Source organism: Fringilla coelebs, assembly GCF_963513975.1.
Source record: "Fringilla coelebs genome assembly, chromosome: 7".
Classification (NCBI taxonomy): domain Eukaryota; kingdom Metazoa; phylum Chordata; class Aves; order Passeriformes; family Fringillidae; genus Fringilla; species Fringilla coelebs.
The window spans coordinates 15,556,539-15,584,429 of record NC_140035.1 but is presented as its reverse complement, the minus strand read 5'-3'; the positions used below and the strand labels follow the sequence as shown (position 1 = coordinate 15,584,429).

Below are 27,891 nucleotides of genomic sequence, written 5' to 3'. Positions count from 1 at the left end.
CGGGCAGCCCTGCCCTTCCCTTCCCAGGTGACGACAAAGTGCTGATTTTGGAGGGTGCTGAGCATGTCCTCTCCTGCTCCCTCGGAGCGGAGGGAAGCGGGTATCGCGGCTCCACCTCTCCCCCAGCGCCAATCCCCGTCTCCCTCCCCTGCCGCAGGCAGGCGTGCTTGTCCCTGGCACCCTGGGGCGGGCACCCATCCCTGCCTGGCTACTTGCAGACGCTGACCCACTCGGTGATGCGGCACTCCTCGCAGGCCACGAAGCAGCACCAGTGGAACTTGCAGTTGCAGCGCTCGCTGCGCGTCTGCCGCAGGATGTTGTGCCCGCGGCCGCAGCACAGGCTCTCGCAGTTGTCCATGCCCGGGCTGGTCTTGTTGCACAGGCGCCCTTGAGTGCCCAAGGAGTCCAGGGCCGGTTCTCGCTCGCAGAAGTCGGGTGACTTCTCAAAGTAAACCAGCTCGCTGATGCCAGCCCGGCGGCGATGCCGAGCGTGGCCCGGCTCCAGCTGCCCGGCATTCCGGTTGTGGGGCCGGATGAGGGTGGCCCCGTAGAAACGGTCCTTGAGCAGGGACCCCACCAGACGAAACTCAGGCGTCACCTGCCAGCATGTCTTCAGCTGGCAGCTCCCTGAGGTACCGTGGCATTTGCACTTTCTCCTCATGTTGTCCATCACCACCTGGGCGGGGAAGGAAGGACAGAGGAGTTAGCATGAAGGAGACGCATTTTGGGGACTGGAGAAGCCACAATGGAGCTCTGTGTGGGTTGGCACTACGGGAACATCAAGGGCTGGCATGAGTAGCCATCAAAGCTCTGGAACTGCAAAGCTAGCAAGGCTGCACCCTGTTGCTGTGCCCAGTGCAACTCATGTCCCACACCCTGTCCCGTCCCATCCTGGTAATACCAACTGGCTTTTATGTTTCATCAAGGGATTGGCACCTAAAGGAGAGGGTGAGCTCTTTGAGCACAGGGAGGAGAAGGATCCTGGATCTCACCTCCCACTGCTGCTAGGTTCCAGCAGCATCAACCTGATCCTGGACCCCAGTTAAAAGCCAGCATGGCTGCATCTGTGCAGCCATACCGGGACCTCCCTAGTGCAAGGGTCTCTCACACACCTCACCAGGCCGTAGCACTGCAAGTGGGGCAGGTGGGAGGGATGCTTCCCCTTCCTTTCCCCTCCCCATAAAGCCCCAGTTCTGGGAGTCCTAGGAGCAGCTCTGCTTTTAGCTCTTGCCTGCTCTCCTTCAGTCAACCTGGCCACAGTGCCAGCGGGCTGAGGTGCTGCCTCCCAGCACACCTGAATTCCAAGCAGTGATCACATCCCTCACTTAGGTTTGTAGAGGCTGCAGTGTGGCCAGTGCTACCCATCCACCCTCTTCAAGGGCCAGGGTGCACAGGCTGGGCTCTGGCTGTGGTTTGGGCCAGCCTGAAAGCACAGCTCATGCAGGGGTCAGAGGCCAGTGTGGGGTTCCTTGGACTCCCTGGGCAAGGCTGCTGAGCCCCCAGGCTGCATGCTGGGATCCCCTACATCCCCCATCCCTGTAAGGGATACTGCTGTGGCCAAGCCAAGAGAAACAGCTCGTGCCCATCAATCTCCAGGGGCACAACATGGCCACACGTCCTCACACAGCCTAGAAAGAGGCAGTTTATAATGTCCTCTGCTCTGTCCCAATAGGGATCCCCTGCTGGGTTGTGTGCCCCCATATCCATGTGCTCACACAGGCTTCACTGAGTTTCCTTCCCTTGCAGACACCCAAACCTTACCAGGAGTTCAGATGGGGCTTGCAGACTATCACAGGCTGATCCCCATACCCACGGCCCTGCTCCAGGGATCCCACACCTGTCCCTGTGAAAGGTGCTGTCCTACAATGCCAGTCCTGCACATCTACCTGGCTTCATGCCTGCCACATGTTGCCTATTCCTGCCCCCTCCCTGAGAGGGACGCATGTGACACGACAGCCTTGTTTAGGTATGGATGGGTAGGTTTTTTTCCTTGTTTTCTTGTTTTTGAGTAAATTTCAAGTTGCTAAGCAGTTATGGTAATGAAACACGCCTGGAGCTTGGGGCACATGGCGGAGAGGTCTGGGCTGGGCTGGAGTTTGGCTTTCATCCTGCTGAGAGTCCTGCTCCTGCTGGGAAGAGCCTCCACCTCACAGGTAATGAACTACTTGGCCTCTCCACCATGTCCTGGGTGTGACACCAACTGCTTGCCACTGTTCTTGTCACTGTCCTTGGGAACACTTTAGCATTGGCACCCTTTCCCACATTCCCTCCCTGCTGGCTTGGCTGGACCAGGAAAAATCTGCATGCAGGGCTGTGGCTGGCAGGCTCACCATTAGGATGGAGGGGGCAGTGGTGTGACAGCTGGACAGGAGTTCATTTGGACAGCTGGTCATAGCAGGTGCTGAAGAAGGTCTCAAGTGTGGCCATCTCCATCACCCAAGCCATCGCTGCTGAACATTCTGAGCCCCAGCACCACAACACCCATCCACCCCTAACCAGCAACGGCTGATGGTCTTTCCCACCTCCACAGGCAGCACAGAGGGGACAGGACCCTCTCCCAGGACAGAACTGGGAGATGCAAGAAGGGCCCATCTGAGTCCTGGCCCCATGCTTTTGTCATTGAATTTTCTCCATGCACCCTTACCCGTCCTTTCCCTGTCTCATAGACACGCAGGTTCGACACATGCCTGGACTCGCTGGTGCTTTCTTTCACACATTCCCAGCTCCTCCCAGGCACGCTCATAAGAACTTTATCGTAGGTCTTTGTTGTGAGGGTAATAGGTAGTTCCTGGCTTCCTTTCATCCTCTCTTGCTCTCTGATCTGGTGTGTTAGGAGGACCTGCAAAGTCACTCTCAGACTCCTGCTGCTCCTTGCTGGGGAGCTTGCTGCCTGCCAGGGATGCAGAATACCCACCTCAGTCCTGAGTTGGACCAAGCAATGATTATCCCAGGGCTTCCTATTCCTCAGGAGCAAGGTCACCACTGCCACTATCAGAAGATGCTGCACATCCCTTGCAGCTGCAATCTCCTGCCCAGCCTCATAACTGGGTGTAAAAAGGAAAAATCAGTGTGTTTCTGCCTGGTTTCGAACCAGGGACCTTCCGCATGTCAGGCGAACGTGATAACCACTACACTACAGAAACCACATCTGATGGTACCTGGGTGCCACCATTCATGGAATTGTCACCTCCCTCCAGCATTGAAGGGTCTGAGCCAGGAGACAGGCTCACCCACAGGCACAGCACCCTCGGGACACACAGGAACCACAGAGAGGATGCTCAGAATCAGTGAGTTGCTGGAGAGCTCTGGGTGCTGCAGCTGCTTGGTGCGTGAAGAGGGATGGTGCATGGCAGGGCATGGCATGAGGTGTGCACATCCACACCTCTGCTCTGCTAAAGAGGTTCAAGCCTCAGGACTTGGAGGGAAGGACCACAGAGCTGCTGCAATGAGCACAGCCATTCCTTTCCCTTGAAATCCCAGGAGATTGTTCCTTATTACAGCAGGAAAATTGCCCCTAGTAGAAAGTGGGGCTTGGGTGGGTGTGGGACCCCCAGGAGGGGAGTTGGAGAACCCATCCCAAGTGGGAACCCATCCCCAGGACCAGCCCTGGCAATAAGCATGGCACCAACAGAAACAGACAGGGCACAGCATCATCTCCTTGTTCCAATGTCTGGCACCCGCAGCACCACACATGGGCTCACACCCTCATCTCAACAAGGTCCCTGAGCTGCCTGTCCAGGCATTGCTTCCCCACCTGCACAGGTACCATTCCCTCCTTTATTCCTTTAGTCTTTTTCTGCCTCTTCTTCTAGCTCCCAGGCTTCTTTCATCAGTCCAGATCTTGTCTCTGAAGCCACCAAGAGCTGACATTGCCAGTCTCGTGCCTGTCTGTCCTCAGGGACAAGCAGACCCCAGGCATTCTCACGGCTACTGGATCCCATGGGAAATGTTTTGTGACATCCTGCCAGAGCAAATATTCCTCTGTCACCTTCCCTTTCTTCTGCAGCCTGTGAGGTTTCCCTTGGGAAATAGGGAACATAGACTACAGATTTCTGAGCACTGCCAAGAGTCCCAGAGATCCGGGGCATGGAGAGATGTAGGGGAATCAGGATGAGCCCTGTAGTCAGAACTGGAACAGGGGTCTTGCCCAGATTGGGCCAGAGCAGTCTGCAGAGGATTCAGCTGCCTGAGTGAGCTTTCACCACACACAAGCAAACAAAGCCAAACAAATCAAAAGCTTTGGTATTCCCCAGGCATTTACAGCTTGGCCTAACTGAGGTGGCTTCTCCAGGATGGTAAAGCTCAGCTCCAGCATCAGGGTAAGCCACACATTAAGGTCCTGTTCTGCAGCATCCTCACCTCACAGCTGGCTTCAAACATGCTCAAAGCAAGAGGTACATCCAAATGTCTGAGCCATCTCAAGGAAACATTCCCTGTGGAATTCTGACCTTTAATTATTTATTCCTGCAGCCACTACACATCCCTTGGCACTGCCCTGGCAGCATGTGGCTGGGGTCTTGGGGACATGTGTCCTGTTGGATTCAATGGATGTGATCTCTCAGGCACCTTCTGTGAGCAAAAGCAGGCAGGGAAATGCAGCCATCCTCCCAGCCCCTCCTGCCTGCATGCTTCTTGTCTCCAGTGTCAGGCTGCTTTTAAACCTCAGCTTCCAGACAGAGTGAGCTACTAATTAGTACCTTTAAGGAGACCTGACATCATAAGAATGGAGGGGAGGCTGTCCTGCTTGCCTGAACAGGCTCTGACACACTGCTCGAGATGGGGGACAAGGCTGTGGGCTGTCACCTCTGCTCCCAAGGGTATGCTGTGTTTCCCAGCTGGTATAGGAGACCACTGCCTAACTCAATCTCATTCACATCTGCCTCGTCAGGGCACTGGCTCTCTTTGTGGAGGCAAAGACATGTCTAGGTGCTGCAGAACCTGTGCTGTGTCCCCATGATGTCAGCAACTTTCTCCTCCCTGTCTTTAGCTTACCCCCACTGCAGCTGCCCAACACCAGTCCTGAGAGGCAGGAGCCAGAATCATTGCTGTGCCACTCCAGTTGCACCACTGCAGCACAGACAGGTGACAGTGGCCTGGACAGCATCCCTTGGCAGCAATGCTCAGAGGTACTGCTCCCAGCAGATGTTTGGCCAGCATATCCTTGCAGCCCTGTCCTGATAAGGGTTTCACTGCCTTTGTTCTGGGCAAGACTGGGGAGAGGAGGTGCCTTGAGGGCAATCCCAGACTCACAAATGGTTCCACAGCAGCCAGCACAAGTCTCTCACAGCCTTCCCACACATGTCCTGGGGACCCTGTGGCCACCATCACCTCCCCACAACTGTCACCAGCGTCCCGCTCACCTGCCGGCCCACGCGGTTGTTGTGCAGCCGCATCCGGGAGTGGATGTCCCTGTAGGTTTCCCGGGAATCGAGGAAATCCTTGGAGAACTTCTCTCCATAGTCCACATCAGGGCTGCAGCCTCCCCATTCCCAGGAGTCCTGGAGGCCAGGGGTCTCTGCCGGCATGTGCTCCATGTGCACGCCGTGCACCATGCCCTTGCCGCGGTTCATGGCTTCCAGCTGGAGGCGGTGCAGCTTGCGCCGGAAAGCCTCCTCATCGCCACGGCGCTTCTGGTCACAGCCGCAGGCCTGCAGCTTCCCGAGGGCGCAGGCATTGGACACGGCGTGCACCACGCCGGCGGCTGCTATGGCGTAGGCAAAGGCGCTCTCCCGAAAGCCTGCAAGGAAGGACACACTGGGGCTCAGGCTGGGTGGCGTGACCCCCGTGCGGGGCTGCGTGAGTTCATTGTCACACTGGGGCGTAGGGATTTGGAGGTTCAGTTTGTGTCTTGCCTTTTCCTGATGCACCAGCTCCCACACAGGCCATGAGTGAATCTCTACTCTCTGCTCTCCAGCCCCATCCCCACCAGGACACACTGCTGCCCTGAGGGCCAGCCCTGCCCTAGCTGGGACCCCAGCTTCCACCACCATCTGCTCTCACATCACTCCAGGAGATGCCACCACAGCACTGCTCAGGCATCAGCGTCATGGCTCTGATGGGAAAGGCAATCCCTCCTCCCCTCTCCGCTCAGAGTTTCCTACTATACTAAATATAACACTGGCCAAGAGATATTTCTGCTGAAGAATGGGCCACATCTGCTTACTCACAGGGTGCAGATTAGGCAGTAAAAAGAGCAGGCTGCACTGCCTGCCCAGCCCCATTCATCTGTCCATATCCCTTCCCACCCTGAACCCTGCCAGGTCCCACAAGAAGCTCTAAATGTGATACCAGGCTGGAAAAAAATGAACATCCCTCATCAATTAGAGCATGCCGTGACCACACTGTGCACTGCCAGAGCCAACAGCTGGTTGTCGTTAAACACCAGGGAGTGAGGACATACACAAGTGTCATTAGCTGGGGACAGGGCAGATGGGGACAGGGACAGGTCTCACAGAAGGAGCTTCATCAGGCTGCATGTGGCTGTGAGCAGGGGATACCTGAGAATCTCTTGGCTTCACTGAAGCCAGGTGAAGACCCTGTCCTCCCTGGGAGTTTCTATTCTATTTGAAATGCAAAGTAATATTTTTGTTTGTGGTTCCCAGGTCAGGCGGGGAGCCTGCAGTGCCCTTTGCTTTGGTGCACACTGACTGGCCCCAGCATGAGGCAAGGATGGAGGGAGTGCCAGATTTTGCGCCGTGGCGTCACATGTGAATAAATAAATAGCTGGAGTTCCCAGCCTCTCTCCCTCTGTTGGACATGAGCAGTTTGGCTTTGACAGAGCTGAACAGACAAGAGGTTTTGTGGTGTTTTCTTCACCAAATCCACACCATCAAACAGGGGTCTTGGGTGGGCACCCCAAAGCCCTGCCAACTCCCTGCCTGTGCCCCAGAGTCAGGAGCAGTGAGAGTGCAAGCGCTGCTGCTGGCTGTGCTGGGCAGTGCTCCCCATCACGCATGTCTCCTCCGCAGTTCACTGCCGCCCGCTGAGCAAACGCTATGATCTTATTAAAGCAAAATGAAATGCAGCCCGGAAACCTGCATTTAAAGTCGTGCTGCTCTTTTGTGTGTTAATTTGACACTGGTGCATTTAAAAAATTAACGAGGCACTGCTTAAAAGCCAGCAGGAGCCTCTCCCAGCTTCCCCTTGGTGTGGGACAAGCTTGCTCTCAGCCTGCCTCTTTCCATGCACAAGTTGAACAACATTTTTCAGCGGGCAGGTAATGGGGCCGCTGGTGCGTACACTGTGCCGTGCAGCCTCCCCAGGGAGAGTGCTGGCAGGCAGTGCCTGCAACACACCCACAGCTCTGCTGGAGCATGAAGGCCCACATCTGGGCAACTTCAGTCCGCAGGTGAGCAATGGAGGATGGAGAACCAACAGAGAAAAGTCTCCTGGATTCCCAAATCTTCTGTATGTCATTTCTCTGATCCCACCATCTGGGCCAGCTTCAGCCCTTCATATGCCAAACCTGGGCACAGCCCAATTCGTCACTGCCACCCTGCTGGGCATCCCCAGCTCCTCGCACAGCCAGTGCCTGGGGACAGGAGCAGCAAACCCTTCACCCAGCACAACACCCTCCCCTCAGCCCTGCCTCTTTCTCACACATTTTTCCAGTTTAAAAAATAATTTCTGGTGTGGCATCTCCTTAAAATCTCTTCTGGAGCCCAGACACAAGCTCTACCCCACCCAGTCCGTCTTGCAAGCCTGTGTCCTTACAGGTAAAGAGGTCAGGTTGATTGGGCACCCTCCATGGCTGGGAAAACCCATGGGTTAAAGCCCCAGTCCTCCTTCTTCCTCTAGTGCGCTCCCAGTACATGTGAGCTGATGGATGATGTATGGGCCCTCTTCTCTGACACTGCCATTCCCCAGGCTGTGGACAGGGGACAGACTGGTCCCCAAGACATGACATCACAGCATTCAGGAAGTCTTGTTCCCATCCCATCCCATCGTGGTCCTTTCCCTGCTCAGTATCACTCTGCCTGCCCCCACCATTCTTCCCTGAGTTCTTCCCTTCTTCCCTCACCTGCTCTCATGAGGAGCTGTGAGCAAAGGGGAGGAGGGGTCAGGGCAGCACTGGGATCACAGCAGCCATGCCAGTACAGTTTTGCTAGGAGGTTCAGTTTACATTCCTTGCTCTACCCCAGCCACACCAGAGACAGAGGATTGAAGCAAAGCAACAAGTAACGTGGCTGCAACAACCACCTGCCTCGTGGGCTCAACAAGGCTGGAAGCTTCCAGGAACCACAGCCGAGAGTGGTGTGTGGTGGCCAGCCTTGAGCACTTTGGAGGGAAGCTTTCCAGCTACCCCAGCCACCTAAGACCTCAGCAGTGATTTTTGAGTCACCATATCCCACCAGATACCACAGAAGAGATGTAGCCATGGGAGGTACAAGAAGCATTGCATCCTGCAGGGAAGAGAGAAAGGAGGACACAATCCTGACACCACCACTGGCATCCAGCCTACTGTGTACCTAAAGACCATGATGGGCATGGAGGACAGGTCTGAAATCTCTTCCCCAGGTCAAATCCCAAAGTAGCTTTCTTAGGAGGGAAAGTTTTCTCTGTCAAGCTGTGCCTAAGAGATGGGGGGTCATTTAGCAAGACCCCAAGTCCCATTAGCACTGGCTCTGCCATGGATGCTGCAGTTCCTCCATCTTTCAAGCAAATGTGCAATGAAGGCTACAGGGCTGGCTCAGGCACAGCTCTGGGCTCTACAGTCTGTAGACCAGGGACAGCCAGAGGCACGGCCTTCCCCCCACAGCTCACCATCACATCCAGGCAGCGACTCTCTCCCGGCACTCATCACTGCAATGCCTGGCTGGCACTGAGGGAGCCGGCGGGCCAGCCTCATGTAGGCCCACCCTAGGGTACCCCAGGGATGCTCAGCTGCCCTCTTCACGGCAATACCCCCCAGGAGTGGGGCGTAGCTGCCAGGAGCTGTGGGCACATTGCCCCAGCCCTGATATAAGGCAGAGGAGAACTTCTCCCACCACCTCCTGCAAGGCCTGCTGAGACGGCCAGTCCCGACATGCTGCCTCTCCCCCAGCCCCGCTCCCTCCCCTCCCCTCTCCCTAATTAAACTGCAGGTGAACCTGCCAGGGTCTGGCCCAGCACCAGGCACTAAATGCCTCCCTACAGATCCCAACTTGCCTCCCTGCACCTCCTTGAGCGTGCCAGGGACAGCCCGCAGCCTTCGCTGCTGTCCGCCCACGGCGCTGTGAGGGAGCAGGCCTTGCTGCTGTGCAGGCTGCAGGGAGCCGAGCTCGGCCCCACATCGCCAGGAATCCTGCCTGGCCCCAGGGTCTCCCTTCCACCATCAGTGGGGAGAAGGTCCAGGGAATGGGGGAACCCACAGGGATGAAGCCAAGCATCCACAGTACCCACATGTGCTCCAGGGCCAGGTGGGCAAAGCCCTTGGTTTGCCTGGGGGTGCACAAAACCCTGCCAGCAGCCCAGCTGCAGGTGCGCCAGGCCAGGCGCTGCGGTCTGCGGGCTCCGGAGCTTGGCTGGGGCTCTGCAGAGCTGGGTGCCGGGGTCCTGAGCTTGGCAGCATCTCCCTGGATAGCTGAAACAACACCTGCCTCCCTCAGCATGCAGCAAAGCTTCCCCAAGCTCCGTTTCACAGCTGGCTGGGCCCCAGCACCTGGTGTTTCCATCCTTGCAGGGAGTTCCCCACTCCCTGCTGGAAGAAATCAAGATCTGGCCATGGCCACACAGACCCTTTGTCACCAGTGAGCCCTTCTAAGGTAGGCACAGGGCCTGGAAGCATCACCCATCTCTCTAAAGACTGCAGGAACCAAGAAATACTGCACTCCAGGGTCATGTCCCCTCCAACCATGAGCCTTTGAAAGCCTTCAAGGACATCCAGCCCCTCCATGGGGGGTCCTAATTTTTTCAGAGCTCCATGTAGATGGGGCTGGGGTTGGGATGAGAAAGGGGAATAGTCAGTCCCACAGCACACCTCAGACAGCCCCTGCCCAGCAGCCAGACAGCCCCAGCCCTGATGGCATTGTACCCACCCATAGGTGCCCACATACTGGACAAGGACCAAGATTCAGTGACCCACCACCATCTGCAGCTTGGTTTTTGTCAGGCAACCAGGTCAGCCCAGCCAAGCCACACAGTGCCTGGCAGTCCACTGACGCTGTGGTGGGACAATATAGCAGGACAACAGGCCATCCTCTCCAGTGGGGTGGACACAATCGTGCTGCTCACCCTTGGAGCAGGAGCAGGGGACCTATTTCCACTGCTAGTGTAGATGCAGCCACCTGCCTCAACCTCACTGCTCCATCCCCCTACCTCTCCTGAGGCCAAAAGAGAAAGTCTCTGTCAGCCAGTCGAGCACATGGAGGGAGAGGGAGGTACAGCAGAGAAGGATGGGACCAGGGATGGCACTGGAGAGTCCTGGCAGAAGTGACAGTGCCAGAGAATGTGCAGGAAGGTGGTGAGCACAGGCAGCCAGCTGGGGAGCCAGGGAAGACTGGCAGAGGATTTGCAATAGCACTGCTGAGCCTGGCATAGCAAGGAGGAGACATGGGCCAAGGAGGATATGGGGCGCAGATGGCACTGGAGACTCAACAGAGGTTACAAAAGACATCTCATACCCCAAGGATGCAGCATCAAAAGACCAGACCACAGACCATGGTGGTGTCTCAAAAGAACCCAGTGGCTCTGTGAGAACAGGGATGGTAAACTCCTGAGCACCCTCCTTGTCCTCCACTAACCTGCTGTTGTGTGTCACAGCCACTGCTTCCCGTGCCCCAGTGATGGCAGCATCTCCCAGGTCTGTGCTCTGCCCAGGATGCTGGCAGCCACTCCAGACTCACAGCCCTGTCTGATGAGAAGCCTCTCCTTCCTGTCTCCCCAGAGCTTGTACTCAAACTTCTGGGATCAGCTCAGCAGGATGAGGAGATGGGACCTCATCTGCCACTGTCCTCTTCTCTGTCCCCAGGGGATGAGGTCCCTGGCAGCACTGAGTGCCTGGATACTAGGCACTGTGGGATGGGCACTATGGGACAGCTGGAACAGTGTAGCATCCTCTCTGGCTCATGGCCACACTGGAGAAGATGAGAGAGATGCAGGAGGACAGGACAGAGTTGGGGAGCGAAGCCAAGCGGGGAGAGCGGGAGGGAGAAGCCAGCTACAAATAATTTAAAGTGAGATTTACGCACGGCTGAGCTGATGGCAGAAGAAGTGGGAAAAGGAATGAAAGATTAAAGGGGTCTGTCACTTCGGGTTACAAACAATGATCCTACAAGCACGTTGCCTTCCCAGGCACGGCAAGGATGGGGCAGGGCGCAGAGCAGAGCCCTGCTCCCTGGAGGTCAGATGCATTAAAGTCTGCGCCATGGAGCCTGCACCCCTCACTTCTACCATTCGCCTCTCCTCCAGCACTGGGCTCCTGAGATGCATCCCCTCTCTGATGGCTGTTCCTGTAACAGATGGAAGGCAAGGCTCACAGCTCCAGCACTGCTATTGAGGGACATGAGTGGGTTCAAACTGGGCCAGGGCTCCGGTATCAAGGCTTTCTCCATGCCAGAACGGCTCCAAGCACCTACATGAGATAGCTACATGAGCTTGGGGCTCATCCTGCAACCTCTGCTACCAAAACAGGAGTGCCATGAGGTGCCTGCCTGCTCTGATGCTCCAGCCCTACCTCCATCCTGCCCTGCTGCTGGATGTTGTGTCTCCATTGCAGAGAATGAGATCCCATCAATGCTGAGAGCCTGGGCTGAGGCATGTCCAACAGCTCAAGTCCAGGAGTCCAGGGTCTGTGGGAGTCCCCACATCTATTGGTCACAGCCCTGACAGCAGGAAGGGCTGCAGGAGCATCTGAGACACAAGAGAGGTGCAAGGCACTGGGGCCACCAGCAGACAAGGTGAACTGAGGGAGGGATGCAGGTCACTGCTCTCTGCTGCTGGTGCTTCTCTCCCAGCCTGGTGGTACCTGGAGCAAGGAAGCTTGTCTGGGTGTGTGAGCAACTTGAGCCAGCAAGCCAGTGTCTCCTGCTGCCTGAGGAGACTAGAAGTGAACCACATTCCTCAGAGGACCTGGAAATACCTCGATGCTTATCGGGGCTGACAGTCCCCACCCTTCCTGCCAGGTCCTAACCTGGGCACTACTCACAGAGGGAAGAGGCACTGCCCTTCTCCAGGCACTAAGGTCCTGAGAGGGACCAGAGCTGCTCCATGGCAGGACCACCGCCCTGATGCCACACATGCTCCAAGGTAGCGTCCAGTAAGGCTGTCCAGGCTGCCCTGGACATCTCTGGACACCGAAACACTTCTGTGATCCCCCCTCCAGCTTTCTCCCCACTTGCTACAGCTGCCTGTGGGCTCCTGCCACCACATCCCCTCAATGACATGCAAGCCTCAAGCTGCTAAGCTCTCCTCATTGAGACTCTCCTCATAGTCCCAAGGAAAGAAGATGTAGGATGCGGAAGGATGTTTGAAGAAGAGTGGATGGTTGCAACTCTTTGCTGGGCATCAGCTGAGAGGCTCACAAAGAGGGTATGTGAGTAGTTTCTTAGGTAGTTTTCAGCTTTCTTGGGAGCTGGAGGAGTGGTCTGTGTGCTGGGCACCTGGCCTGCCCCCAGCACCCTGACTGCTGGCCACTGGCACCACATTGTCCTTCCTGACCATGGCCTGTGGCAACGGGGACTTAGAAATATGCTGAAGCACAGGTTTCAAGAAAGGGCACGCGGGTGAAAATATACATTCAAATCCTCTAGAAGATCCCATCAGGTCACAACCCTAATCTGCACCGTGCAGGCCAGCCCCTCTGCACCCCCAGAGTCTGCTCCTGAGGGAGAGAGTATCAGCCAGGGAGGCTCTGATACAGGCAGAGCCAGACATGACTGTGAGGGAGATGAGATCCTGGCACCAGGATCCTTGGCAGAACGGGGAGAGCTAGGAGAGTTCTCTCAGCAGCACAGCTGGGGGCTCTGTGGGCAGGTGAGCTCCCAGGACAGCCTGTATCTCTGTCCCCTCTGCCATCATGCTTTAGGGTCCCACAAAACAGTGACCCCTTAGCACTCTGCACTGGAAAGCCAAGATAAAGGCAGAGCACAGGCTCACAGAGCTACGTCCCACTAGTTAGGACCATTTCAGCTCATCACAACACACTGAAACACCATCCCCAGAGCAGGACTGAGCCAAGATGTTCAACTGTATCGACCAAACCAAATCCCAGAGCATAGCGTCCACTTTCAGACCCATCAACTATGCTGCACACCCATGGCACTGCTCCAAACACCAGCCTACACCACTGGGAAGAATATGCCAGAAAGCAGGAGGGCCTGGAAAGAGCCTTAGGAGCAGCTGGAGTTGGCTCAGGACAAGGGCAAGTGCAGGTACAAAGGTGCATGGAGCAGTTCCTTCAGTGTTCCTTTGTCTGACAGACCATAACATTTGTCTGCTTTCATCCATGGGGGTGCTGAAGAGCTCATTTCATCATCCCCTGGGCCAGGGAAGAGCTGTGCAGGGACCCAGGGGGAGCCCATGAGGGCTCCAGAGAGCAGGTGCTGGATAGTGGGACAGGAGGGGAACCGTCCAGCCCTTACCTCTGCTGAAGATGATGCTCTCATATGGAATCTTGTTCTTGGTCTCAAGGCTGGAGCAATTCCAGCGCTGGTCCCGGAACTGGTGCTGGCACTCATGGATGGCAATCTGGATACCCTGGATGGCTGAGGCAGTGACATCAGGGTGGCGCACACACACCTCCAGCTGCCGCCGTGTCAGCCCCGGCAGGGTCAGGCACACCGTGTTGGCATTCAGCACTGGCTCTGATGGCAGCTTCAGGCCCAGGATCTCATTGGAGCAGGAGCTGGAAGGAAAAGGACACCCTTGAGCTCAGAGCAAGCAATGTGTCAACCACTTGGTTTTCCATTTGGGGAAGGGGAAAAGTCTGTGGGGGACACACGCGGGGAAGGGAGATGCTCCTCAATCTATACAGTGCCCGCTGCCTATAGGGAAAAACTCAACTCAGCTTATCCAGGCAGAGAAAACCAGCAGCACTGGGGCCGCAATCGCCTCCAACAACATAAGTCCAGTACAGACACCCTGGCAGCCTTTGCCCAGCAGCTGTTAAATCCGGCCATGCTGCCCCTGGAGCCCAGCATCTCCCAGGCTTGCTCTCTCTGTGTGCTCCACCAGGGATCTCCCACACTGGCCATGCACTGCAGACTCAGCACACAATGCCCCAGCTCGCCTTCCACAGAAAGCGTGGGCTTCCCCCTGGGAGAACTGAGAGACCCTGGAGCAGGAAGACCATTCCAGCCAGTGTTGCTGGCTGATCCCCTCCCTACATCTCCTGTATCCCCCAACACTGCTGGTCCTTACAAGGGAGGTAAAGGGAATGATCAGCGTTTTCTTTTCAGCTCAGCTGTGAACTATGCACTGTGCCAACTATCCTCAAGCTCCCAGCAACAATCCCAAGTCCACTGTCACATCCTAGCCCCACTGAACCAGACACCTGTGGCCACAGAAGCACAGAGAACAGCACATGCATGGGTGCAAGGAGAGGCACATGGTCTGTGGCAGGGGTACAGATACTTACACAGAGATGTGATCTGGGGAAATGGGGAAATGGGGAAGTGTGGAGTGTGTGGAGATGGGATGTGGGATGTGGGATGTGGGGAGACAAAGCATGTCCAGAAAGAGATGCCTGGAGCTAATACAGAGGTACACATGACCAAAAAATCTGGAGAAGGAGACAGTAGGAAGTGTTTGCCCAACTCCAGGGAATGGCTTGAAGGACTCTGGGTTAAATAGTGCCCAAGTGGAAGACCCACAAAGCAAGCAGCAGACAGTGGGATGCCCAGCAGCATCCAGCATCTTGCAGCATGGTCCACTAGGAGCTCAGCACCACCCCACTGCTTGTTCAGGAGAGCTTGGTCCCTGCTGGGAGTTTTCCCCAGGAAAGTCTCTCCCTGCTCCTTGGGACAGGCAAGAGCTGGGTCCCTGGGAGAAGCAAGGAGCTCAAAGCCCTTTGAACTTTGATTACAGAAACAAGACTTGGAGGATGATGCTGAAGGAAGGACTGCAGCTGCCAGGTCTTGGGTAGAAGGATTACTCCCCCTCTGTTCCCTCTGCAAGCCTGGTGCAGGTACCTGGACAGAAACAGCTGTCAGAGGAAGAGGTCCCCAGCTCAGCGTTCACCCAGCTCTGGAGGGAGGGTTCAGCCCCAGCGTCTCTGCGGAATTACAGCTTGCTCAGGGCAGAGGGAGAGCTGTCAGGATCAGGCTGCTGCTTTCTCCAGCTTCCCAAGGGTGTTTATACCCATCCCACCACTTTCATGGGTAGTATATGAATATGCCCCAATACAAATCCACAGTGACTCCAATAGGGAGAGTTGAAGTGGAGCGGAGAAGAGAGACAAAGGGAGTGCATCCCTCCAAAACCCCTACACAGGAGGGGAAATCTTCCCAGCTTCCTGCACTCATTCCCACTGTGAAGCAAGCCCTGGCTGACAAAAGATGCAGAGCAGGATACAGCCACCACCATCTCCAACCCCAGGAGCTCCTGCCCTGAACACTGCAACGACTTCGTTCCCTTCGTGTCCTGAGCCTGACACAGCATCTGCCATCTTTTCCCAGGGCATTCCGGGATGGGGGCGATGGTCTTTCTCCCAATTGCACGGCAGGGAAACTGAGGCAGGAGCTCCGGAGAGTAGAGGGAAGGTCCTTCTGCCTCGCTCCACCCAGGGCTCAGGAGGGCCAGGGACCGGCAAGAAGCTGTCACTGTCACACTTCTTAGGAGGATACAGCGCTCCCCCCAGCTCTCTTCCCCCTTTAAATCTGGATTTAAACTTGATTTCACGGTGACAGGCCCCCAGGTCACAGGCTGCAGCGGCTGCTGCTTTAATTAATACAAGTCCCAACGTTAACAAATTATATTTAAAGGGGCTGGAGGGAAGGGGAAGGGCGGGGGACCCCCCCCACCCCCCCCCCGATTCGTACCAGCACCAGGATTAACCCACGGCTGCCTGCAGTGCACAAGTTTCGGAGCGGGCAGAGGGAAGGCGAAGACGGACAGGGACAGTGAATTTGGGGGTTCACTTTCTGGAAAGCAGGTGGCCCCCTCTTACCCCTCTGGCATTTAGGACAGGCGGAGCCAGGGAGAGGACGCAGGGGAATCCAGTAGGCACCGACCCCCACTACAGTGACATCCCAGCCGGCATTCCCCCGTCCTCCGCGGGCGAGCGGGGAAACTGAGGCAGTCGGGGCGGGCGCTGGAGCGTCTCTGGCCGGGGAGGAAGGGGGACAGCCTCCTGGAGCAGGAGAAGCTGCGCATCCCACCGGCGTTCCGTCGGGACGAGGGAAGGCGGAGGGGGGCAGCAGCCCTGACAGCCCCTTGAACGGGGGCCCGCAAGCGTGCAGGGCCGGGCTGGGGCGGCGGGACCCCCCCAGGAGCCCCCTGGGCAGACCGCCCCCGGTGCGGGCTGGGCGCGGCGGCTTCCCGGCGCCCTCCCCGTGGGGCCGGGGCTCTCAGCGGCGGGGCTGGGGATGGAGGGGTGCAGCTCCTACCTGGGTACCCAGAGGCTGAGCAGCAGCGAGCAGAGTCCGTGGGCCAGGGCCGGGCGCATCTTCGCTGGGGCAGCGGCTGTGCGGGCTGCGGGCGGGCGGGCGCCTTTGGGGCAGGGGCGGCGGGGCTCGGCGCTGCTCTCTGCCCGCTTTGTTTGTTGTGGGTTGTTTGCTTGTTTGTGTTTTCCCCTCTCCTCCCTCTCACTGGCTCCCTGCGCGCCGGGGCTCGGCTCGCCGGGGCGGCTCTGCCATCCTCCCGGGATGCGCCCCCCGCCTCCCGCCGCCCCGGCGCCCTCCGAGCCCGGCGAGGGCTGCGCGCCCCCCGCCCTGCCCGCCGCCGCCCCGCCGCGCACAGCCCCCCGGCTCAGCCCCCCATGGCGGGACGTGCCGGGGGGCCGGGGGGGCCCTCGGCCCGCGGGGTGCGCTCCCCCGCCGCTCCCCAGGGCGCCCCGGGGCTCCGGGGCCGCGGCGGGCGTGGGCAGGGCTCGCCGGGCGAGCGGCTCCGCGGCTCCCGCGGGGCCCGCAGGCACATGGGGAGCCGCGGCCCCCCTGCCGCCCCCCGCCGCCGGTGTCGCCGGGCCTCCGGCGAAGCGAGCAGGGTCGCGGCCGGAGCGCCCCGGGAGCGCTGGGCGCGGAGCGGCGGCGGCAGCGGCTCTGCCTGGGATCGCGCTGCGCCGAGCATTACTCAGCGCCCGGAGCCCGAGTCCCGACACGTCCAGACAGGAGCCCGCGGGGGAAGGACGGGGCAGAGGGTGGCAGCGGGGCGGGGAGCCGGCGTGTCGCACGCAGCCTACCGGAGAGGGAGCGGGCGGCGGGGGGGGCGAGCGGGCACGGGCGGCAGGAGAGTGGGCGCGGGGCTGGGGCGAAAGCGGCGTGGGGTGGGCACAGCGTGGGTGAGTGGGCACGGTGTGTGAGGTAAGCTTGCAGAGCGCGAAGTGTGTGTGGTGGGAATGCTCAGCGCGGAGGAGTGTGCGGAGGGTGCAGGGTAAGTGTTCGTGGTGTGGGGTGAGCATGTGCGGCGTGGATCTGGAGCGCCGGGAGAACTGAGTGTACGTGGCCCGTGGGCTTGTGTGCACGGTGTGGGGGACTGTGCGTGGGGTGGCAGGTGAGCGTGCATGCTGTGGGACCATATTCGTGGGGACTTGGGGAGCTGAACGCTGCTGGAAGGAGTGTGCTCAGGGCATGGGGGAAAGGTGCTGTGGGCGTGGGGTTTGGTGGTGTGCGCAAAGAAGCAGAGTGTGCACAGAGTATGGGTGAATGTGCATGAAGTGGGGTAAGCATACTCTAGGTGTGGAGTGAATGTGCTCAGCGTGAGAGTGCACCAAGTGTGGGTGAGGGCACAGGGTGTGGGGTGATCGTGCATGTCTTGGTTGAGTGTGTGTGAGACAAGGGAGAGTGTGCATGCATGAGCAGAGGGACCCTTGTACCTGAGCCCGGTGAGAAAGCAGTGCACAGGTGAGTGTGCATGGCAGGGGCGAGGCTGCATGGGGTCTGATGTGGGTATGGTGTGGGGTGAGTGCATCGGGCTTGGGGGTGTGAGCAGGCACTGGGTATGGCATAAGGGTGCATGGCATGGGGAAGTGTGCATGGAGTACAGAGAAAGTGTGAGTGGTGAGCGTGAGCATGTGTGGAGTGTTGAGAACTGTTCTGAATCCCAATGCCTGTGTGCAGGGGGTGTGGGGCGAATGTGCATGGGGTGTAAAGCGAGTCTGTGCAATGTGGTCAAGTGTGGACAGCGTGGATTGAATGTGATTGAGGCATAGGGTGAATAGGCAGGGTATGAGGGCATGGGTAAGTGTTAATGGGGATGGAGAGAGTGCAGGGTGTGGGGTGTGTGGGGAGTGACTGCACCAGCAGACAGGAAATACATGGGGCATGGAGGGAGTGAGTGAACATGGGGAGAGGGCTATGCATAGCATGGAGGAGTGGCGGTGAGTGTCCCTGTGGTGTGGGGTGTGCAGGAGATGCTGGAGGTTCACAGAGGTATCAGGGTGTGCACAGGGGGACTGGGGGTGCTGGCACAAGCTGTGGTTGTGCAGGAAGGCATTCCTAAAGGTGCAAGGCATGTGGGTGCCTGTCAGTGTGCACAGGAGTGTGAGCGTGAGTGGCACATGCTGGGGTGTGACTCTGTGTGTGGGCGTGGAGAATGGCCATATACATCCCATGTGCCAGCCCCCTCTTGGTTTTCCCCCAACCCAGTTCCAGGAGAGCAGTGCTGATGGGCCAGTGCCTGTGGAGAAGTTGTGGATGTGGTTCTCCCTTCCCTCAACAGGGCCACGAAGCACTTCCCACCTCAGCCCACAAGCTCTCCCAGGTTGGACACACAATTTTCGCCCACCTCCTTGGCACCATCAGTTTAGTTCTTGGACACGCCTTACCTTCATGGAGTCCCCGTGGGCAGGGTATCTTTCATCTGGGAACTGTGCAGTAGCCTTGCATGTTATCCCTGTCTCCCTGCCACTTCCTTGGGGACAGGAGGGTCTCCCTAGAAAAGCCCAGGCTCACTGGGCTCGCAGCAAATGCGATCTGCCCAATACAGCCTCTCCCCAATCATGGTGATGCTTGGTGTCCCCTTAGTTTGGGTGCTCATTCTGGGGCTAGGGGCCTCAACTTGGGTGCTGGGGATGGGGGTGGCAGGCAGTAGCCTTGCAGGCCCCCACTTTCCCCAGCCACCACGGCTCACCCCAGGCTGGTGTTTGGGCCATAAGCAGCTGCCTGGCAGGTGGCAAACCACTCTCCACCAGGCAGGCACTGTGTATCTCCCCATCAACACAACAGCACTGATAGGAGCTACCTTCTCTGCTCATGTAATGGTTCCTGTTTGCACCAGAGAGGAACATGCACTTCCTTTGGGAAATTACTTGCATTCTGGGGGTGAGCCCTGAGACTGTGCTGGTTCCCCTAGGTGCAGCAGTGTGGCATCACCGTTGAGGTTTCTTCAGCAGTCCTGAGGTTGCTGGCTGTTCTCCTGTCCCCAGCTCTGCTCCTGAGTGGGCTTAGCCTGTGTGCAGGTATGGACACTGGTACAGAGCCAGCATCTACCCTCCAAATTCCTTGCCCACACAGTTCAGCAAGAGGTGAGGGTGCAGCACCTTCTATCCCTCTGGCAAGGACCTGAGAATACAGAGATGTTCCTGGCACAGCATCACCCAGCACTCATCACTTCCTCCATAGCTGCTGCCCTCCTGGATCCCCCAGCACCCAGCAAGTAATGTGCAGTGTCCCACAGGAGTTTGGGAATGGTGTCAGGACACCCTTTAGTGACCCTCCACCAAAGGAGGCAGAGGTGCAGACTGGTGATGAAAGGTGTGGTGTCAGGGTTGGGCAGAACACACCAGCAGACTTGTGGATGTGACACACAATGGTCCCTAACATAGAAGCCATTGCTCCCACCCTCTGCACTTCCTCTCACACAAGACCTGACTCCTGTCTCGAGTTTCCCCTTTACATCCTGGAACAGGCTGGGAACCCCCACTTAGCAGGCACAGATAGGGCAGAAGAACAGCCTCCAGTTTCAGGCAGCTTCCTGGCTCAGGTGTCCTCAGCAGGTCCTCAGCACCCCTTTCTTTCTCGGGCCACCCCGGGGATTACACCCAGGCATGTTCTGTGCTCAGCCTGGACCCACCAGAGATCCCCTGGTGAAAGCGGGACACCTTCCCACCAGAAGCTCCTTCCTTCTGGGAAGGGACCCTTGCTTCCAGGCTTCAGGAGCACAGATGTTTGTATGTTTGTTAGGATTCTGTGCACAAAATAAATGCCAATGCAAATCAGAGGAGACGCACTTTCATCCTTTCACAATCACTTCCAAGAGCGGGTGTATCACTCGCACGCTCCTGCTGACTTGGGGAGGAGAGCAGCTGTTGTGTCCCAGTGCTCACAGGGGGGGCAGGCAGGGGGGACCTGTTTCCTCATGTCCCAGCAATGTCCTGAGGCTCAAGAGGAGCCAGGTGAGCCTTTTGGTCCATCCTTTCCTCTGCATTACACCAGCAAAGCCCTTAAGCACAAGACTGAGCACCTGTTGTGGCCCGGGGAGCTGGGGGGCTAAGGACAGGACCTGGCCCTGCTGAGCAGGGATGGGTGTAGGCAGGCATGCGAGGCTGGTGGAGGGTGCTTTGGACCTGATGGGACCATCAAAGCTCAGGGCAAAAAGCTGAGCTTTCTGAGAGCACTGCATCTGTTCTTGTCATTACTGTAGGCCCCCAGTTGGGAGCACAGCATCAGTGCGTCACGGGACCTGTCAGCTCCAAGCTTCTGTCCCATCTCCAGCACTGTTCAGCAGCCTCACGCTCTGCAGACACCAGGAAGAGATGTGGGATGCTGTCAGAGCTGGAATGAAGGTGGTTGCTCCTCAGAGCCAGTGTACAAAAGGTGATGAGGAATTACCTTGTGCAGAGCACTTTGGGAATACCCATCGGAGCTCCCCTGCCCAGGCCAAAGCACTCAGGCATGTCCCTTCTTTCTGCAGACTACATGATGTCCCAGGATGTGCTTTGTGCAGGGGACTGGGCAAGCATCCATACCTCTTCCTCTCCATCCTCCCTTCCCTCCATCCTTCTGTTTCTCTGTCTCTCGATCCCTCTTGCCATCCCTGCATCTCTTATACTGCATGTCCTCCTGCCCAGCCCTCAGGCTGCCTGCACTTTGCCTGCTTTGTTTCCATTCCCTTGTGCAGGAGCAGGTCCTGCCAGCACCCCACGCCACAGGCTCCACACCCCTGGGAGAATGGAGCTGGCTCTCCTGTTGTCATCTCCATCTGAACTCCTTTCCAGCATCTCAGCACTCAGCCCATAACTTGCTGTCTCTGTTTCCCCCCTTCCTCCTGGCATATACCCTCCTCCACCCATTCTGCCTTGTGATAATCAACTTCCAAGGCCTGTGACCTGGACAGTCATGCAGCTTCTCTGAGGTTCTGTGACGCCCAAGAATGACCCACTAGAAATCCATGGCAGGAAAATACAGGGGTTGAGACCTCTGTGCATGTCATGGTGCTCCTACTTGTTCTTACAGACTGGCTGTGCGCCCACAGATGTGACCAGAAAGGAGCACAGGGAGAGAACAGCCTGCTCTGGACAAGCACAATCCTGGCCATGCTGCAGCCTTGGAGGGGCTGATGGCCTCTGGGACCACCAGGGCCAGGCAGTCTGTGTGTGCAGGTGTGGGAAGATGAGGCAGTTCTGATGACACAGAGTGGGGCTGAAGAGGTGCAGGGGGAAGCTCTGGGGAATCTTAAAGTGAGGGGAAGCTTGGATGAGGAGAAGGAGGAGGAAAGGGAGATCTGCTGGGAGACCATGCAGCCATCCACTTACCCAGTTTTTAACATCCTGAAGCACAGCTCTCCTCACTCCCCTGACCAGCAGCACCCATGACTGGAGCGACAGCTTCGTGAGTCAGGGCTGGGTGTGGGGTCAGGGTGACCCTGCCTTTTGTGGCAGCATTAGTCACCATACCAAACTTTCCCAGCCCAGCAGCACTGGAGCCCCCAGTATCACTGCCTTCTTGCTGGCTCATACCCCACAGCCTGCCCAAGTTTGCTTGGATGTGACTCAGGACCAAGCGCACGGCCACTGGTCTGGCCCGGCCAGTCCTGCCAGCCGCCCGGGGCTGGGGCGCGGGCAGGGCCCGGGGTACTGGGGCAGTGCCAGCACCAGCACTCAGCCACGCTGCCTCGCGTCAGGCTGGAAAGGCAGGGCCTGGCTGCCTCTGGCCATCCCTGGAGCATCCTTGCAGTGAGGCAGATCTTGCCTCTTCATCTTCCTCCCAGCGCCTGGCAGAGGGTGCCTCGATCGCAGCAGGGTGCAAGGACGGGGTTGAAGCCTGCTGTGGACACCATCCCATGGGGCTGGAGCAAGCCCCCATGCACCCTGCCTCCCACACACCACGGGGACTGGCCGTGTCGGGGGACACCCCATGGCAGAGCTGGTATGACCACAATGGGAGATCCCAACCCTTGCATTGCCTTTGGCAAGGAGAGCATGTCCCCAAAAGGGCCAGGCTGCTGGCTGAGGCAGTAGGGAGGTGGCTGGATAGGACCGCCCAAGCACATCTGTGCAGGGCTGCTCCAGGTGCCTCCTGTGGGGAGGGGTGCAGAGCCACAAGGTGGGAGGTGCTGATCCCCATGTGGAGTGATCAGGGCATGAAGCCACCTCAGCAATCACTTTTCCTGCAGCTCTGCCTTCCAGGGGTATGCATAGGGAATCCCTCCCTAAGGATGGAGGATGTCTGCTGCCTTTGTTACAGGATAAGTACAGAGGCCATAGAGTGGAAGATGCTTGGATAAGGTGAGATGTTGGCAGTCAGAAACAGGACCCAGGAGTGAGGGAGCTTCTGCTCTAACCTTCTTCTGGGGTGGGGGAGCTAAGGAGTGCCCTGGTGTCAGGCAGCTCCCTGAGAGCCTCCAGAGCCCATTGCCCTCACAAACACTGCTTACTGTGTGCCAGGCCAGCACAGCCAGTCCCACAATGCTGGAGTTGTGTGGACAGGGCAGGGCCCAGACACCAGCATTGGAGAGTGTCTTTCAGGAAAAGGAAGGACACAGACCCCTCATGTTCATAGGCAGTGTCTCCAAAGAGCATGTCTGGGGTCCTTGTGCAGCCCATCTCCTGTCCCTCGAGAGATCACACCCCTCTCTGCACTCTGCTTTAGGTCCCAAAATATTCCCTTGCTTGAGTGCTCAGAGATGCTGCAGCAGAGCTGGCCTGGACACCCCCCAGTACCCATGTGTCCCACTCCAGAGGCAGCCACTGCACACACTGGAGTCCCAGAAGCAGGGCAGAGCCGGGAGGAGCTGGTCTGGCTCAGCAGAACCCCCGTGATGGGCAGGGATCAGCCAGGTCCTCCTGGGCAAGTTGGGGTTGATGTGTCCTCATGGCTGCCCCAGTGACATCTGTCACTGGAAATGGAGTGAGGACAGAGCAGGACAGTTACAGGCAGCTCCCTGGAGGGAGCAGCAGAGCCTGGAGAAGGAGAGTTAGAGGCCTCCCGGGAGAGCAAGGCTGGGCAGGCAGGAGCCCTGGCCAGGACCCAGCTCCGCCGCTGGCCAGGCAGCCCCTGCTCAGCCACAACCACTGAGCAGGCAGCACAACCACAGGAAAAGGGATTGACACAGTTTTTGGGTGCCACTGTCCAAGCCTGACCACTCAGCTTGGCTGAGCTGGTATCCAGGTTTCTTGGCCTGCCCCTCTTGGAACTTATTTGCATTACTGCAAACTTTCCTGAAGTGCTTCTTTTTTGCGGGCCAAAATATTCTATTTTTGGTCTTAGTCCAGAGAGATTTTCCTTTTCAAATTTGATTGAATTAATCTGTCCAGTTGTTTTCAACTTGGGAAATCAAGGGGAAAACTGCATTCTTGCCATTTGGAAAGAAAATGTTAAAAAAAAGAACCAAAACCCAAAGTCATTAACATTACAGGGGTCTGGGATTCTCTCTCTCTCTCTCTCTTTTTAATCCAATTATTATAAACTTCCTCTTTTTCCCTTGGGAAGATCCTGCAAGTTTTGCAATGTAAACTGTCCAGTGGCAGGGATCTGGGCTACACACGCACATCTACAACTACATCCCCTGGGCTCTCCAGCTACTTACTGCACCCACACAGACACCCTTGTGCACTCCTGGCTTTCACCAGCCCCCCGAACAGAGTCCTGCTTGACCACTGCCCACAAGAGCACAGGGATAGGAATCAGGGGGTTGTACACCCTCACACACACTCCTGTGCCCATTCTCCCATGTACACCCATGCACACACACACCCCCACACATCCACCCCAAGCACAGCTACTTGCACAACCCAATGAACCTCCACGAGCCCCCACGCACAGCCACATTCACAGAGCCACAGAATCATTTTGGTGGGAAAAGACCTCTAGGATCATCGAGTCCAACTGTAAACATCAAACTGCCATGTTCACCACTAAACCCTGTGCCCACTCCCATGTTCCTCGTGCATCTCTCCATGCCATGCCATCCCATCCCATCCCATCCCATCCCATCCCATCCCATCCCATCCCACCCCATTCCCCCGCCCACGTTCCCCGTGCATCCTTCCATCACACCCCCTCCCATTCCCACTCCCACGTTCACCGTGCATCCTTCCATCCTGCCCTATCCCATCCCTTTCCCACTCCCATGTTTCCTGTGCATCCTTCCATCCCATCTCACCCCACTCCCACTCCCATGTTCCCCATGCATCCTTCCATCCCATCCCATCCCATCCCATCCCATCCCATCCCATCCCATCCCATCCCATCCCATCCCATCCCATCCCATCCCATCCCATCCCATCCCATCCCATCCCATCCCATCCCATCCCATCCCCATGTTCCCCGTGCCGTACCGCAGCGCCCCCTGGCGGCCGCCTGCCGCCGTGCCGCCCGCTCCGCCCCGTATCCCGGGTTGCCATGGCGACGGCGGGGATGCTGCGCCCCCAGGCCGGGAGGGCTTGAGGGGTTCCGCAGGCTGGGTTTGAGGGGTTCAGCAGGCTCCTGGGGGCCTGGATGGCTGCAGGACTTCTAGGAATCTGGGGGACTCCTGGGGCACTTCTGGGGAGGTGGGGAGTAACTGCCCTGAGGGACTGCTGGGTTGTGTTAGGAATATGGGATGAGGTCCTATTGGATGGGGAGCTCTTGGGGAGCTGTGGAGGTCTGGAGAATTGGGAGATTTCTAGGGAGCTCTGCCAGCTGTTCAGCCCTCTCCAGACGACTGGGACAGTTCCAGACCCTAACAGGCTACTGGCAGCATTTGCCTGTGTGAGGGCTTCTCCTGGCTGTCAAAGGAATGGATTTGGCTTTGCCAGATCAGGAGCAGTAGAGAGCTGTGGAAGGGAGCTGTCACCCCCCACAAGAGCTGTCCCTTTTCCCCAGCTGGACAGAAAGCAAGACACACAACAACTGGTTTGCACACACATGAGAAGGTCACACAGTGCAGAGGTAACTCATGGATGTGTGGAGGAGTTACCGCACAAGCACAGACCATATGCTTCCCTCCACATTTTTGACCTCTCTGATCTCCATCCTTCAGGAGCTGTGATTTGGGGCAATGGCAGAGAGGATGCAGGTCAGATACCTTACTCAAAAGTACTAAATGTCTTCTTAGGGGTTTATCCATCGCCACATCTCCGAGCCATGTCCATGCAGCCCAGAGCATGAAAGCAGCCCATTGTGGGAGAGCTGAGACAGAAGCCAGAGAAGGAACTTGCTGAAGGCTGGAGCCCAGACTCTGAACATTTCACAGAGAGTTTCAGAGTCCCTCTACAGGTGGTCTCAGCTATGGTTCCAGAGGACAGCAGGGGTGACCTAAAGTTTCACAGGACCTACCTGAACTGACCTCCCCTGGCAGGCAGTCCAGGCCATGGCGTGTGCTCAAGTGCATCCAATTCGGAGGCACCTGCAGAGCCTACAGAACAGCTCCGCACATCTTCCAGCACACAGCTCCTGCAACTCTCCAGCTCCCTTCCTGGAGGACCATTTTGCACCCACACATGTCCTCCCAGTCCCAGACATATCTGAGGAAATATAATATGGCACACAAACATACTCTCACATAGGCACACGTGGCACAGTGTCACTGTCACACACACTGGCAATTTGCTGTGTATTCATAGACATGCAGGAAAACACACAGAGGCCAGCTTATTTACACACCCACGAAGGGCTCACACACACAGTGATGGGTTATATAAGCTCACATGCACACATATGAACAAGCATAAACATGCTACCTGTGCATGCACACACACCAAGCTGCTTGCATGCACAGGTACCTTCACCAGCACCCACCCTACCCTGCTCACACCCACCCATGTGTTCCTGTGGGTGGGCGTGGGGACAGGAGTTCCTGGGAACCCTGTGTGCCTCCCTTCTCCCAGCACCACTGTGGCCAAGTCAGAAGGGAATTTCCAGCTGCAAAGCTGCAGCTAACAGATTTAGAGACTTCCTCCCTAATGATTGCTGGCTAAGTTAATGGTTCACCAGCACCCTGCTTCTCCTGCCCTTCCCTGCTGGCTGCCTGGGGTGGGGCAGCCAAGGAAGGACACACTCATGGGCATCTCCAGCACCCCAGGCAGCCTCCCTTGCCTTGCAGTGTGCCCAGCACTGTGAGCTCTGCTTTTACCCTGCCTGGCAGTACCCAGCACATGGGGCATTGCCCACTTCAGCCACCTCAGCTTACAGCTCTCCTGAAGAGGGACATACAGGAAAGCCCCCAGTGTCCAGCACTGCTGCAAGGTGAAGGGCAAGCACAGGAGTGTGGACCTCTCTGCCCAGGCTCTCACGCTGCTGACATCCCTCTGGGGGTCCTCAGCCCAGTTGGGGCATGGCCAGCTGAGCAGGCACTTACACACACATTCCACTCTGCAGTTACCTAAACCCTATGCTGGGTAACCCTGGAGAAACCAGTTCCTGTGGGCTCCTTGCAGCATGGGAGGGACCCCCTCAGAGATTCCTGGAGCCCCTGGAACACGGGCTTGGCAGCTTGCCTTGCTGGGCAGCCAGGCAGGCTGCTCCTCACCCTGTGTTTGTCCATGAGGGGCACAGGCTGATCAGGTTATAAAGATGTACATGCCTGGCACCCTGCCACCCAGGTGGGGTTGCACGTGGCCCATGGCATGCCAAGTGAATGCCTTGCATGCCACCAAGCCAACAGTGTCAGCACTGTCCAGGGCTTCTGTGTGCCAGGCTCTGCAGCGGGGACTGCAGTGACCATGGCCGGAGTGAAAAGAATACAGGGTCCCCTTGAGAAAGTCAGAGCACAACAGCAGAGTATTGGAGCAGCTAGATGTACCTCTGGCATGAGGCATGAGTGGAGGCACCACGGACTGCAAACAGCCCAGATCAGATGGTGGCAGAACACAAACGGGCACCCCAAGCAATGACAGCTGTGGGTGATGGAAGTAGAGCACTCACACACTGGAAGCAGCAGAGCAGGGCAGGAGAGTATTCGCCCTCATCCACACACATCTCCAGGCTTGACAACCACAGAGAAAAACAGAGGGTAGGTAAAAAATGAGCTGGACTTCACCACAGGTCCCAGCAGGGCTAGAGGCTGGCAGGAGTGTGACTGATTGGGACTCACAGGTGGGGCAAGGCAGCTCTCTGGCTAAGCCCATTGCAGTATGGTGGTCAGCACTTCTCAGCCCTCCCCAGGAAGCTCTGTGGCATACGGCTTTAAATAGCTTTATTAGTGGAAGCTCTGTGACACGGGGACCATGGGGATGCCAGGCAGCCCCGTGCTGCCCTCTGGGGAAGCCAGGACTCCCCAGAGCGCAGAGCTGAGCTCACCCACGCTGACCCTGCCACCGGCTCCACCTGTCTCTGTCCCAGGGGGGCCTTGAGAGCCTGGAGGTGGCCTCCCAAATTGTCCTCGCCTGACCGCAGGCTG

At 57.5% G+C, this 27,891-nt stretch overlaps 1 protein-coding gene across 1 annotated transcript; it reads right to left on the bottom strand.

Moving 5' to 3' along the window:
• Nucleotides 1-208: 208 nt before the first annotated feature.
• Nucleotides 209-16,582, bottom strand: WNT10A (Wnt family member 10A; the record flags this gene model as incomplete). Its single annotated transcript, XM_084209174.1, has 4 exons — nucleotides 209-676; nucleotides 5,361-5,737; nucleotides 13,560-13,822; nucleotides 16,524-16,582. The coding sequence occupies 4 exons, from the start codon at nucleotides 16,580-16,582 to the stop codon at nucleotides 209-211; spliced, it is 1,167 nt and encodes a 388-aa protein (XP_084065300.1).
• Between the last annotated feature and the right edge of the window lie 11,309 nt (nucleotides 16,583-27,891).